The sequence below is a fragment of the Dasypus novemcinctus genome, chromosome 21 (genome assembly GCF_030445035.2).
Source record: "Dasypus novemcinctus isolate mDasNov1 chromosome 21, mDasNov1.1.hap2, whole genome shotgun sequence".
NCBI lineage: Eukaryota > Metazoa > Chordata > Mammalia > Cingulata > Dasypodidae > Dasypus > Dasypus novemcinctus.
In genome coordinates, this window is record NC_080693.1 from 68,951,898 (window position 1) to 68,967,581 (window position 15,684).

A 15,684-nucleotide genomic window follows, 5' to 3' on the forward strand; every position below is an offset into this window, starting at 1 on the left:
TCCTTCTGGTGAGTTGGCTGGGCCATGAGAACCTGCTGTTCTAGACCAGTGTTTGTGAACGCAGGCTGCAAATTTAAAAGCTCATCTAGGAAGCTTTGAAAAGACATTGATGCTCAGGCCCTACTCCAGACCACTGAATCAGATCCCCAGAGGGTTTTTTTAAAAAGCTCTCCAGTTGACCGCACTGTACAGACACAGTGGAGGACCTGGACATCTGGTCTAGAGCTTCCCGAGTAGACAAAGAAATTAAATACACTCACCGTCAGACCTTCATTATTCTTGCCCCCAAGCGTATATAGGCTGCCATCATTGGGATCGGGGAGAAATGCAGGCCTAAAGATTAAGCAATAAGTATCAATGATAAATTATAGCCCAGGGCACAGAACAAGATATCAAAGCCACGTGGAGAGAGGGCTGTGTATAAAATAGTTATAAAGACAACTCTCTCACTTCAGCTACAGGTAAAGAGCATGACTCTATGGTGGTGCATATTATACTTGAGTGGAGAAAGAGAGTACAAAACCAAGAAGAGTAAATCAAAGCACCCTGAGGTAAAGTAAGTAAAAAGGAATCTGCAAGTCTACTTTTCCGTTTTCACGTCAATTGTGTACAGAACTTCAACATTTAATAGCATGGCATGGTACATAAATGGGTAAAACAAATCTACCTTTAGCTTTCAATGAACATTTGTTGTTGTTTTTGACGGGAAAAACTCTTTAGTTAAAGCAGGTTTACAGGTTGACTATGGACTACCTAGAATAAATCTGTCTAAATCCAAACAGATAAGGACCAGTTTATATAATATAACAGCATTCCCTCAAAACAAGGGATCCCAGAGTTCAATTGTGAGGCTCCTCCTCAACAGCAAAAATCTAATTATTGGAATTCAAACTCATCATGGATGAAGACAATATCAGTGAACATTTCTTTTTAAACTGAAGGTAGTAAAAGACATTCTCAAAGTTTGACACCAGAGAGACACTGCAGAAGGCACAAGGTCTCTTAGTCAATAGCTTCCCATGGAGCAGAAGTGAGGTGGTTTTTTGTAAAGCTAATCTGCAGAGATGGCACTGTCACTACAGTTGCTGAGAAGCTTCACACTGAATCTATTCTCTACTTAGGGTACACTCTCATCTGAGGCTCTTATGGACAATATCCGACCTTTACCCTAACACACACACTCTAGCAGCAGGTCACATCCATGTTTCCTCTCTGTGGTGAAGGGAGAGTGATCTGAAGACTCTCAGCCCCTCCTGAGGGCTTTGAGAACTTCATTTCAAGACTCAGCTTAAGTTTCATCTTAAATAAGCCTTTTTATCCCATCGTCCCTGCTCTCCCAAGGAAGTGACCACCCCTTCCCTCCTCCCTTCCTGACTTCTATCAAAACACCTCTAAGACTTTATATGTCTCACTCATTCTTATTAAACCATAAACTTATATATATATGTACTTCCAGCAACCAGCTTCATAAATATCAACTGAATAAATAAGAAAATGAATTAAAAGGACATGCTGAAGCAAATACAAAAAACTTACTCTTCAACGTGTGTTGGGACCTGCAAGACTGGATCTGTGCAAAAGAACAAAGGCATCATCAGACAGACTCTAAAATATCAAGATTCCCAGAGAGTTTTCAGAACTAAGTCACAAGCTGCACCCATAACTTTGATTTCCTTAAATAAAATACAGTATGTGAAAGCACTTTAGAAAACACAATACACAAAAACACACAAATTTAAGCTCTCACGATTGTTACTAAGATTAGAGAGATAACTGAGAGCAGAATGGAACTGTTAAAAAACTTGCATATAACCTGGGGGACACAGCAGGAAGAACCAGTCACAACCCACAGTGTCTAAGATATGCCAACCAATGGATCACACACCAAAATCCCATTTGGTCTGATACTTGGTGTGGTACCAGATATCCCCATTAAGAAAAGCAAAACTGTGGCTTAAGAATCAATTTTATTGTTGATGACAATTTGACTGGATGGTAAGTGGATAACACCTTTTGGGGGTAGCAATATGGTGATCCTAGAGCCTTCAAGTGTTCATTCCTTTTGATTTCCTTTGATCCAATAATTCCATTTCTCTAAAGTCTAGTTTAAAAACAACAAAATATTTAAAAATGCTTTTTATACAAAGATACCCTCAGCAACTTTATAAATGACCAAGTTTTCAATATCGTTAATCATGGAATGTTCACTTGGCAGAAAATTAAGGCTTCCAAAAGGGCTTATGACGTTTTAAAACATGGACAAATGTTTATGCTATTACATTCGAGAAAAAAGATAACACGTACATAGTGTGTTAACGCAACTACGGGAAAATCTTCAATGCACATAGAAAAAAACTTGATGGAAAGATAAAAAAACGTTCATTGGAAGTTTTCTTTGTTGGAAGTATTTCTTAAAATTTCTACAAGAACAGGCATTACTTTTTAAAAAGGAAAAAAGATATTCTTAAAATGAATTTTATATTTGCAGCAGTTAAAAAGAGCAGAATTTCTCCCTCCCCAGATCCTCCTGGACAAGAATCAAGAGGAAGCTCCTGATTCCTCGGGGCGGCTGGCCTGAACCCACGGGCGTGAGACTGCACAGCGATCCAAGCCTCGTGGGCTTGTGCATCCAGGCTGTACTTAACTTTGAAGTTGGGGCAAGGGTGGCAAACACTATCATAAGCTTTTATATACAGAGTACCAGGGTCCATGGGTGCGGCTTATGATAGCAAATAGCTGTCCAATAATCCCAGGATCCTCACACGAAGGCAAGTCTTTCAAACCTTATCGTATGTTGACTTTGCTTTAAAAGCCCGGCTCCCTCACGATGGCGTATGGTGCTCTCACAACAGATGCACACACACCATATGTGGTCTGTGGGCAGCAAACAAATAGTTCACTAAACCAAAAACAGTTTAGGAAACAGGAGGAACTTTCAGTCAGTAAGCGTATGTTTATCTTTCCCATTAATCACCTCTTGGTACACTCTCACAAACAGACTGATGCAAGAGACAGGAAACAAGGCACACAACACTCATCTGACTGAAACAAAGCAGGCAAGGTGCAATTATAACCCAGCTCCCTCAGTGCAGCCCTGAAGCCATCCAAGCCAGGGAAAGCCAGAATATCATAGTCCAAAGAAAACAGGCAGCAAGGAAGGCATCTTTTTTGCCCATTTCAGCCACGTAGGTGTCATAGATAAACACAGATTAAGACATGGGTTCTTAACAAGAGGTCTGTGAGCTAGAACTGAAATTCAAAAAAACATTCTTGTGGGGAAGTGTTGGTGCAGGTGTGATATGTTTAGTAAATAATACACAGTATAGTGTGGACTTAGTAAGGGGTCGGTGGAACAAAAAAGGTTAAGAACCCCTGGATTCCAGCAACGTGCCAGAAATAAGATATGGAGACCCAAATGACTTAAATTCCTGTTCTTAAGCATATCTTCACTGTACAGCGTTGGCCCGCTCCGTGGACTCGCCCAGCGGCTGACTTCCCTGCTTTTCTAAGCTTATCCACTGGTCACCTGGCACTGAGGCTGCAGGTCCCAAAGGGAGCCCGGCCCTGGAAGGTTCCAGGTGAGGCGCAGGATCTCTGCAGGAGACAGGGCGATGCCTAGGTGACACCAGCATTAGAAGTCCCGATTTTCTCAGCTTGGGAGGAGACATGTGTCAGCAGAAGGGCTCTATCACTTTAGCATTCCCACCCACTCACTAAAGTAAGATACTTGGAATAAACTGAACGCAGGTCACGTAAAAACACAACTATTAAGACAACTCTGACAGAGGCAAGCAAACCGCTGCTGGGCAGGTTTCTGAGGCATAACAATGACCTATTCTGTAGGGGTTTTTTTTCCCTTAAAGAATTAATTGAATCTGAGATTTGCTTTAATACTACAGAAGATTAAAAAAAAGACAAAAAGAACAACTGTACAGGGGAACAGATAAAAGAAGGGCCAGATTGCTGAGAACTGTTAAAGATGGGGAGTGGGAACATTGGGGGTAGGTGGGAACATTTTCCTATTCTCTCTACATGCAGTTGAAATTTTCCAAAATAAGGATCTTAAAGATAAAAATATTTGGAAGTCAACAAAATGAAAATAAAAAGCATCACCTAAAAACCTGTAATGAAAGCTCAACATAAAAATGTGATTTTTTTTTATTATAATGAGAATTGATATCATCAGACCAGGTTTTTCCTTTAAAAAAAAAAAAGTTATCAGCCATGTGAAAAGAAACACTGGTCTAACTGGAAGGCTATAAACAAACACTGCTACAGCATAAGCCACTATGTATGTGGAGACTGATAAGGATAAAAGCTAATAGCATGTAGCTGTTTCACTTTCAGGGGGAAAAAAGCGGGGGGGGGGGGGGGGGGGGGGCAGGTACTTCTGAAGTGTAAAATGGGTGTTACTTAAGGTAAAGGTAAGGACATCAGGTAAAGGTAAAGGTATCAGAAGAGGGGAAAGACAGATGAAATCAATGCTTGGTTTCTCCAGGATTACCACAGGAAGAAGGAAACCTGCTCACTTCTTCCCCTGAGCGATCACTGGGCTCAGCTTTATCCCCCCTGATGTGGCCAGCTCAGGTATGAAATGGCACAATCTTTAAAACCTGGACAAATCAACATCCTGGATGAGGGTCCATGACACTCATTGCTGCTGCTTGGTGGTAAGTCTCCTTTTTTTTTTTTTAAGAGGCATGGGAACTGAACCCAGACCTCCCGTATGGGAGGGAGGCACCCAATAGTTTGGGCTACCTCTGCTCCCTGCTTGTTGGGTCTCTCATTCTGTTTCCTCATTGTATCTCTTTGTTGCATCATCTCTCTGTGTTAGCTTGCCATGTCAGCCTATCATGGCAGCTCACTGTCTTGCTCATCTTCTTTAGGAGGCACTGGGAACTGAACCCGGGACCTCCCATGTGGTAAGCAGGCACCTAACTGCTGAGCCACATCACTTCCCACTAAGTCATCTTTTTAACCCAAAGACAGAAATGACTCCAAATAGACTTCCCCATCTTTTCTTTGTCCAAGTTCATAAGGGTAAAAATTTAAACATTTCTATCTTGAAAGGAGATGAATTTTCATCTTCTCAAAGGAAACCTTTTCACCTTGGTCCTCAGTCCCGTCTTCTCCCAGACCTTGTACCTTTGAGCTCTCACCCTTTTACTTTCTTCTGCTTGGCTGGATGGCCCCACTTCAATCCAGTCACACAATCTGGAAACTCAGAGCTATCCTGGACTCTCCCCTTCCCTTAATCCTATCCCTCCCCCATTCAATTAAATGCTGAGTTTTATAAGATCAGATCTACTAAACCTTTTTCAAAATCCAGGTCCCCCTTTCCATCTCCTTTACCACTGAAGAAATTAGGCAGCCACCAATTCTCACTGGTCCACACATCAGTCTCCCAACCAGACCCTGTCTCAGGTCTCTGCTCCCTCAGATACATACTCTGCCAGCTGCCCAAGGTGGCTTGATAAGGCAAACCTGTTTGTGCCTTTCCTTCACATAAAATCCTAAAGTAGCTCCCCTCTGTCTATTAAATACCTTCCACCTCTGTGGTCTAAGTCAGAGGTTCCCAAACTTTGTTGATTCATAGTGTCTAGGAATTTTTTCACAGTGCCCTAAGCCAAAAGAAATACCTAATGGTTCCATTTGTTAAGTACTTAGGGCCAAACAACTTGAATATGAGGTCCTGACAACTTAGTAGCCATTTGAGGAAAAAACAAAACAAAACATATATATATATAAATCAATTGAAAGAAAAAAAAAGTTTCATTCTTAAATAGCCATACTTACTTACTAATGGATATGTGTACCTGTTGGGCCCTACATAATTTTCAAACCTTATAATCAGATTAAACACTGCCATCATTGTTACCATTTACACTGACTTTCATGTGATATTTGAATTTTATTACAGCAACTGCCAAAACCCAGCTTTGTAAAGATATGATATCATTGAAAGGAATGCAGCTCAATCTAATATTGAAACTATAAACTACCTGGAGTTAGCAGTTCACATGGATGGAGTCTGACACTTGTTAAGTATCACTATGTTTCCCACAAAGTTTTGGTTTTTTTAAAAGATTTACTTATTTATTTATTTATTTATTTATTTATTTATTTATTTATTTCTCCCTCTGCCCCCCACCCCCTGCTCCAGTTGTCTGTTCTCTGTGTCTATTTGCTGCATCTTCTTCTTTGTCTGCTTCTGTTGCTGTCAGCGGCACGGGAATCTGTGTTTCTTTTTTTGTTGTTGTTGCGTCATCTTATTGTGTCAGCTCTCTGTCCTGGGCAGGCTGCACTTTCTTTTGTGCTGGGCAGCTCTCCTTATGGGGTGTACTCCTTGCGTGTGGGGCTCCCCTATGCAGGGGATACCCCTGCGTGGCACGGCACTCCTTGCTCGCATCAGCACTGCGCATGGGCCAGCTGCACACGGGTCAAGGAGGCCCAGGGTTTGAACTGTGGACCTCCCATGTGGTAGACGGACACCCTAACCACTGGGCCAAGTCCGCTTCCCTCCCACAAAGTTTTAAAAGAACATGGTTGTGCCTGTGAGTCCACTGTGGCACCCCAGGGTTCCCCCATACAGTTTGGGAACCATAGGCCTAATCAAGGCCCTCCAAACTTGGGCCCCATTCTTTTCCACGATTATCCCTCAATCATGCCTCTAGTTAAAACTCTCCCCAAGATTTTGAGTTGGTCTTTGCTCATCATTACCTGTTCCATCTCCATCTATCTAAAGCTGCCTGTCCTTCAGGGTCAGTTCAAACCAGAAAGTGACAAACCACAGCACTTGGTATCTCCTTACAGTACACTTATCACATTTCTCAAGGGACAGGTATTTAATTGCATGCGTCTCTCTGTTTCTCAAATACCTGGGGGGACAGACTGAATTGTAAGCACTTTGAGAAGCAGGGGCCACATATTTTATTTATTGTGAAAAAAACAAAGAAAAGTAAATAAAGCTTAGTCATATTTTAGTGAACAATCAGAGAGTACGCTCCTGTGAAACTACTACCTAAGTCTTTATTCTCCTCATAGTTTAGTGTGTGCAGAATTAAAGGAAATCAATAATTTAAGATATTTGATATTTTATGTGGAGTAGTCATTCAAATAACTTTTTCCCTAATGAAAAGGACTTTTCCACACAGCTAAAAAGAGCTGCCTACACATAGTACTGTTTATTCACATTTTAGAAGTATATGTATGGGTAAAATGATATGGCATTTGCTTCGAAACACCAGAGGGGTCTGGGGCATTGCCATGTGTCAATCATTATTAAAGTTGGGTGCTGGTGACATGAAGGTTTCACAATACTATTATTCTTTTATGGATATCAAAGTTTTCTGAAATAAAGGGGAAAAAAGCTTTAAAAAACCCACAACTATTTAAGGAAAACCTGTTCAATGGGTTGAAAAGAGAGGTCTGTCCTTCCTGCTCTCTCCTCTAGTACAAATCTGGAGAGCCTGATCCTACAATTTCACAGCATTCAGGAGGCCTGAAGGGACATTCACCCTAGAAGCATGGAGGACAGACAGCCGATCTAAGACACAGCCTCATCAGAATGGGTGAGGCTGTGGGCAACTAGATAAACAGAAAAATGTGTTCTAAGGAAGTCAACCAATATTTAAATAATTCCTTCAAATCGGAATTCAGGAATGATGGCCAGCCATTCTCTCTGGAGGTAGCTCTGGGCAGATTTTCTTCTGCGTAGGAAGATAGAAGATCCCTTTGATTATAGAAGCCACAAGAACAGGTTGCTCATTTGACTGGAGCTCAAGGAACTTAACAAGATCATTTTCTTCCCCAGATGAGTACTGATATTTCTGGAACACAACGCTTCTCCAGTGGTATCTAGAGGAACACTGATTTTTACTGCTTTCCTCCACCTTGTTCTTCTTTCTTAAGCACAACCACCTATGACTCCCACACACCTGGCATTAACAACCAGCTTCCCCTTTGACTGGAAGTCTTCTCCAGGTACAACTGGATGTCAAGGTGCAGTTAGAAAGTCTCCAACCCAGCTCCTTCCAATTCCTCCAGCAAATGCAACTATGTGACTATGTGTGTCTCCTGGACCCTGCGCTTCTAGCAAGGATTTAAAAGGTTCCGAGTTGGATGAAAAGACCCCCAAAAAACTCACAACTGCCTATGTTCCTTGCAAACCTCCCCATATGCCAAATGTTCAAGGGCCTCTCCCTCTCTCTTTCTCTCTCGCCGCCCCCCCTTCCCAGGCTCCTGTCTCCCCTGCCCCCATCTCTCTCTCCCTTTCTTTCTTTTTAAAGGAAGAAGTTGACAACTCAACTACTAGTAATTATCTATTGAGATTTACCACACATACCTCAAAAACAAACGTTGGACATTAACTATCAGTTTGGCTCTTTGTTAAGGCTATGTGGGATAAAGCAGCTCCCAGTTAGTCTTATAACGAACTACTAAAATGTGTGGCATAGACCACAGGTGCCACAGAACTTCCTAGGTGAGGACTAGGGTGCTCAGGGAGAAAGACTTCATAAAGGTTGGCTCAGAGCATGGAGATTAGAAGACTAAATGAGTAAAGAGCCATCACCCCTTTGTAAGAAACAGGATATAGGCTGGACAAGCATGAAGTGTTCCTGCTGAGGAGCAATTTCAAAAAAAGGTTGGAAAGCAGGCAATGAGACCACTGAGAAGAAAGTCTTAAAACTGCAATTTGGTACAGTAGACACTAGGGACCAATTAGAGGCTTCTGAGAAAAAGAGAAAAGTGATTCAAGTCCTGCTAAAGGAAGGTTAGATGGGTGAGTATTGGTACAAAGTAAAGGAGAAAGAGGAGAAGGAAACTTGCCAGGTCATGAAGTAAGACAAGCCTGAGCCAGTGTGAGGGTAGGGGTGTTGAAGGAGGGGCAGACAGGAGACAAACAGGAGAGCAAAAAAAATCAACAAGATTTAGTCCTGACCAGATAAGAGAAGTGAAAACAAAGGAATGAGTTAAAGATGACATGGAGGGAAACGGACTTGGCCCAGTGGTTATGGCGTCCGTCTACCACATGGGAGGTCCGCGGTTCAAACCCCGGGCCTCCTTGACCCGTGTGGAGCTGGCCCAGGCGCAGTGCTGATGCGCGCAAGGAGTGCCGTGCCACGCAGGGGTGTCCCCCGCGTAGGGGAGCCCCACGCGCAAGGAGTGCGCCCGTAAGGAGAGCGGCCCAGCATGAAAGAAAGTGCAGCCTGCCCAGGAATGGCGCCACCCATACTTCCTGTGCCGCTGACGACAACAGAAGCGGACAAAGAAACAAGACGCAGCAAATAGACACAGAGAACAGACAACCGGGGGAGGGGGGCGGGGGGGTTTAAATAAATAAATAAATCTTAAAAAAAAAAAAGAAAAAAAAGAAAAACTGACATATTGTTAAAAAAAAAAAAAAAAGATGACATGGAGATTTTAATCCTAGCTGACAGACGGCAGTGAAACTAGAAAGGTATATTCTCCATATGACAAACAACTGCCATTTCCTCAAGAATATAATTAAGGTTCTCATACTGTTTTCTCAATGAAATTATTGGCAGAAACAATATGTTTCCTGCAGTCAAGTGGCCCAATTAGGGAATACTTCTCCCCAATGGCAGCTCATTCTTTCCCTCAGAGGAAAGGTGCTTCATTAATCTAAACCTTAAACTCCCATTAAAATCGTTACATCCAAATTATAAAGCAGAAAGTCTCAAGCACTCTTCAAAATTTAATTTTTGTGAGGAAATAATTTTAATATAGACACCTAATCAAAAGCTCCTCAAATCTAAATCTCATTAGAAATGGGAAAGGATGTAATAAGTTTTCTTCAGAAGCACCTTTCTTCAAGTCATGAAACGTCACGTTTCACAAAGATGATCATATGAAAACACTGAAGTAATCCGAGAAACCATTCACATTTAAGACAGATGAATTCTCTATGCTTTTGTTTGGTTTTGTTTTTTATCATCTTCACCTTGGTGGAACTACCTCAGAATTAAACATGCACACTGCATGTTGTAGAGAAGCAATTAAATTGGGGCATAAGACAATTCAATGCTATGCCCAAAGCCCAAGTACCTCATATGATACAATAACTTCACAGGATTCACTCTCAAGCAATAGCCGTGCCATCAAATCACAGACACCCAACGATGCACAAAGGGACAAGTTTTATCAATGTACTTCAACAATCACAACTGTATCAGAGCTGAAATCTGTGCTGCTACATACAATGACTACTGCTTAAGAAACCCCTTATGAAATGATGGATGTATTACTTTGAGTAAATCCCAAACATGAAGGAGGTAAGTGGGCAGGTGATGGGGTGTGCAGATGAACAAGACTGGACACACATTGGTACGTCTGAAGCTGAGTGATGGTACATGGGGTTCATTATACCATTATCTCTGTATGGATATATTTTAAAATCTTCCATGATAAAAAGTAAAATACAAAAGAGAAAGACAGAACCCATATTTTCAATATACTCAAAAGCAGAGCAAGCATCTCTCATAAAACTCAATTTTCAGCCCTCCAAAACAATGGAGAAGAAATAAACACTTTTCTGGTACCTAAGCAATGAGGTAGAAAAGTGGATGATGCAGAAGCCAGTACAGCTCAGTGGCTGAGCACCTGCTTTTTGTATGTACGAAGGTCCCAGGTTCAATCCCTGGTACCTTCCGAAAAAAAAAAAAAGTGGGTGATGCATGTCCTAAGTCTAGAAAATTCCTTAAGAGAAAACAGACTAAAACAATTAACAAAACATCATCACCTTTCACAATTTCCCCTTCTCAAGTTTCATCCCACCTCTGAAGACACATCTCTAACTCTTCCAGAGGAACATGCACACTACCTAAGAGGCAGGAGAGAAAAACTGCAAAAAGCAGCATGAAACTCAAGATCAGAGCCTGGAACTGGAAACTGCCCTGACTATGGCCCAAATGACAGATGACGCATCCTGAGGAGCAAAGTCAAGCTCACATGTCTCTCAGGGCTCCCAGAGACATGCAGCTGGAAGGGATCTTGGACCTGAGGGAGTGTTAGGTGCATCAGACACTCACTGGACACCTCTCCCTGGCTGTCAGGCTCTGGAGTCCAGAGACTCCCTCCTCAAAGGAGTTAGGGATCCAGCAGGAAGACAAATCTAAAAAAAAATTTACACCATAAGCAGGAAATGTCATTACAGGCTTCAACAACGTCCTCCAAAACCCAGGGCACTAAGGGGCTCACCCTGCTTGGGGCAGTCAAGGAGTGACCTAGGAGGGGGTCCTACCGATGAACAGGGGCTTGCCGCCCTACTTGCACGCTGCCGGTGAGGAGGGAGTGCAGTCAAAGCATGGCACCTCTGAGGCTGGTAAGGAGTTGAGCGTGCACCGGGGCACATGCTGGCAGAGGCAGGGAGTACAGGAAGCTGAGGCTGCAGAGGTGGGGGGGTGTCTGTAAAGGGCCTTGGGTACCACATCCCATGGCCTGGCGCTTCTCAAACTAACCATGCTGAAGGACCAGCTGCCTAAAATTCCAGTCCATCAGGGATCGTGCTTATGCTCCTTTTCTGTACCCCTAGAGGACAGGTAACAAGCCACACAGACTGGTACCTGTGGGCAGAGGACTCTGAGCAGCAATGCTGTAGACCACATAAAGAGTATTTAAAAGGGAGGGCTGCAGGGTCCAATTAGTCTTTCTAGAAGGGTATCTCTGACAGCAGTGTGATGGGTGAACTGCGAACTAAGGCAGTGGGATGGTAGTCAGCAGGGATGGTGGTCAGGAAACTTGTATTAATGTGGGAAACTGATGTCAAGAGCCTAAGATGTTGGCAATGGGGACAAAGGGAAGGAGTCAGATTTGGGAGACACTTCCTAAGTTGACATGACAGGACTATATGACCAACTGCACATAACATGGGAAAGGAGAAGAGGATCACTCCATTTTCTAGACTGGGTGGGCCATGACTGTTAGCTTAAGGAGGAATGTGTTGAGAAAGGGAAACTCACATAGGAATAAGATTTTGTTCTGAACCTTCCCTCATAAGACATCTCCGTATCAATCACTCAAGGGATGGTTCAAGAGTCTGGGCCCATCTGGTGGGAGAGTAGCCATGTCACACATTTAGCATAGTTTTATGACTAGTAAAGAACGGTTCTACATTGGGCCTAGTTCTTTGTGCCTGCTATTGGAAAGGACATAGAAAAGAATGGGAACAGGACTGCTAAAAAAATAACCTATAATTTGATGAAGAACTGAGTGTCAAAAATCAGCATTATAGAAGCAGATGTGGCTCAAGTGATCACGCTCCTGACTGCCATATAGGAGGTCCTGGGTTTGATTCCCAGGCCTCCTAGTGAAAGCAAGCTGGCACACGCGGCAAGCTGGCCCGTGCAGAAAGCTGGCACAACAAGATGATGCAAAAGAGATACAGAGGAGGGACAATGGGAGATGTGGTGAACCAGGTGCTTGAGGTGGCTCAAGTGACTGAGTGCCTCTCTCCAACACTGAAGGTCCCGGGATTGGTTCCCGGTGCTTCCTCTTTTGAGAAGACAACCAGGCACAGAGAGCACATGGTGAATGGAAACAGAGAGCAGACAGCGAGTGCAAAAAAAAAACCCACAACGGTAGGGGGTCAGAATAAAAAAAAATCAGCATTAATATATCAAGGCGAGTGCAAAGAGCTATAAACCAATCCCAGCAGAATTTAAAAAGTCCTTTCCATGCCACAAAGCCAAAGCAGTTTAGCTAGTCTAAAACAAAATATGACAGCAACATTTTCAGTTTGCATTTGGGCTGAAAGTATAGAAATAAAATATACCCTACCATGTTCACTGGTGAAATTTCAGAAAAAGACAGACAGTGATGTTGCTATAGTTTAAAAATCACAGCTAAAACACAGCTTAGAAAGTTGGCATCTGAAGTAAAAGGTCAGAACTCAAATTAGTTTCTGAAAATAAACAAAACTCGTTTTCTACACTAGGTGCAGTTTGCTGCTTTGGTATAAGAAACCTTCTTTTCTGGGAACAGCAACACATGCTTTGTTGAGGAACAAAAGCACCTGCCAAAACTACTCTGTGGAAAGAAAAGAAAAACACACTCCCAGTTTGTTAGCTCCTGAAAATGGTAAACAGTTAGGAACCTATACATATACATAAACAGGTATATAAATTCTGAAGAAGCCCAGTTTGAGCACAGCAAAATCTCTCCTTTTGTGAGTTACAGGCGTGTGTTGGCATTAGCAGGTTCCCTCCGTCTGACTCTGACTGCCCTGCTGCCACCCAGGCCCACACCCACCCCTCCCCCACAGGGAGGTGCCTAAGCCTCCTTCCTGACTGGCCTTCTGGTGTACTAGGCAGCCAAAGGGGTGCTGATGCAAAAAACTAGAAATCAGGTGGTTTTTAAAAAGGGTAATTATCTGTGGTAGAATCTTACAGTTACCAGGCCATAAGTGTAAGTTACTTCCCTCACCAAAGTCTTTTGCACGTGTTGGAGCAAGATGGCTGCTGATGTCTGTGAGGGTTCAGTCTTCCTGGGTCCTTTCTTCCCAGGGCTTGCTTCTCTGTCCTCACAACCAAGCTCTTCTGTGTGCTTACTTCCTGGGGCTCCAGGTCAAGACTCCAACATCAAAAACTCCAAAAGCAAAACTTCAACTCTGCCCTTTACCATGTCTTTTATCTGTGAGTCCACACCCAACAAGGGGTGGGGACTCAACACCCTACTGATGTGACCCAATCAAAGCCCTAATTATAATTTAATCATGCCCAGGTACAGACCAGTTTACAAACATAATCCAATATTTCTTTTTTGAATTCATCAATAGTATCAAACTGCTACACCTGGCTTCCTCCTGGCCCCATCATTTATTCTCAGCACAGCACCCAAAGGCCCTGTCCAAGTGGAGGTTGGGGCATACCACTCCTCTGCTCAGGTTCCTCTGATGGCTTTGCAAAAGCCAACATCCAACACTGGCTACCAACCCACATCAGCAGCCTCCAAGAGGAGGGCATGGCCTACTGTGGAGAGCTTGGAAATTGGTGAGAGCATCTCTCATGGTCAGAGTGACTGCGGGACAATACAGGCACCAAGTATGCCCAGGAGACTTGAATCTCTGGGCTGTCATGTGCCACTTTGAGCCTCAGCAGTATTGCAGCACCTACTCTCCAGTTCGTTGGACTTTCCCAGGTCAGCTGACAGGGAGGTAAGGATGGGCAACCACCACACCAAGGAACCAAGAGAGTTTACAGCTGTGGGCATGAGAGCCCCATCAACAGCTATGTAGGATTGAAGCCCCCTCTCAATTGAGGGGTACAGTGGGCATCACCACCCCAGGGTCCTCAGGATGGAGGAATAAAATATGGATTAGAGTGGACTTACTGATATTCTACTACAGAATTATTGTGACTAGTAATGGAAGAAACTGTATCATTGATGTGGAGGCAGTGGCCACTGGAGTTGCTGAAGGCTGGGAGAGGGAAAAGGAGGTGTGATGGGGGGCATTTTCGGGACTTGGAGTTGTCCTGAATGATGTTGCAGGGACAGATGCAGGACATTATATATCCTGCCATAGCCCACTGATGCACTGGGGGAGAGTGTAAACTACAACATAAACTATAATCCATGCTGTGTAGTAGTGCTCCAAAATGCATTCATCAAATGCAATGAATGGGGAAGTGGATTTGGCCCAATGGATAGGGTGTCCACCTACCACATGGGAGGTCCAAGGTTCAAACCCAGGGCCTCCTAACCCATGTGGTGAGCTGACCCACACGCAGTGCTGATGCGCGCAAGGAGTGCCCTGCCACGCAGGGGTGTCCCCCGCATAGGGGAGCCCCAAGCGCAAGGAGTGCACCCCGTAAGGAGAGCCACCCAGGGCAAAAAAAGTGCAGCCTGCCCAGGAATGGCGCTGCACACATGGAGAGCTGACACAGCAAGATGACACAACAAAAAGACATAGATTCCTGGTGCCGCTGACAAGAATATTAGCGGACACAGAAGAATATACAGTGAATGGACACAGAGAGCAGACAAGTGGGGGTGGGGAAGGGGAGAGAAATAAATAAAAAATAAATCTTTGAAAAAAAAAATGCAGTGAATGTACCACACTAATGAAAGAAGTTGTTGATGTGGGAAAAGTGAGGGGTATGGGGAAAGGGGCATATGGGAATCTCCTATATTTTTTTAATGTAACATTTTGTGTGATCTATGTATCTTTCAAAAATTAATAAAAAATATATTTAAAAAAAATACAGGCACCAAGTATGGCAGGCAGGGAGGCCAGGCCGGCCTGTATAATCGAGGACCGCCCCACATGGACACGCCTCTGTAGAGGTCTGCCAGATAAGCCAATGGTCAAAAAACTTTAATAATTACTTGAGGCTACAAGCTGACTGTTTTTCAGACATAAGCACAAAAGTACTTTTTTGTATACATTCAGATATTGAATTTTCTCAATATGTAACTCTGTGTAAGTCTGTTAAGACTGTACTCTTTTTGTTTGGAACATTACCAAGAATCATTCACTATCTTCAAAATCGGTGACATAGGTAATGCCACTCATGGCAGCTGAGTCTGCATTTATGGGGACTCTGCTCACAGGGGCAGTGTCAGTGTGCATCTGAGCATGTGCATGTTAGATGAAATGCTAACATGTAACAAAATTACTTTCCTATTATTTCCATTTTAGATGATCAACTGGATAATATATTTATT

General features: G+C 43.3%; 1 protein-coding gene across 1 annotated transcript in view; it reads right to left on the reverse strand.

Annotated features, from left to right (window-relative positions):
- ERN1 (endoplasmic reticulum to nucleus signaling 1) overlaps positions 1-15,684 on the reverse strand; it is an 85,625-nt gene that overhangs the window by 40,354 nt on the left and 29,587 nt on the right. Inside the window, exons 3-4 of the mRNA XM_004454063.5 lie at positions 1,537-1,570; positions 261-333 (exon numbers count right to left, since the gene is read on the reverse strand). Of these exons, the coding sequence (XP_004454120.1) occupies positions 261-333; positions 1,537-1,570 (107 nt within the window). The remainder of the gene's footprint in view (positions 1-260; positions 334-1,536; positions 1,571-15,684) is intronic.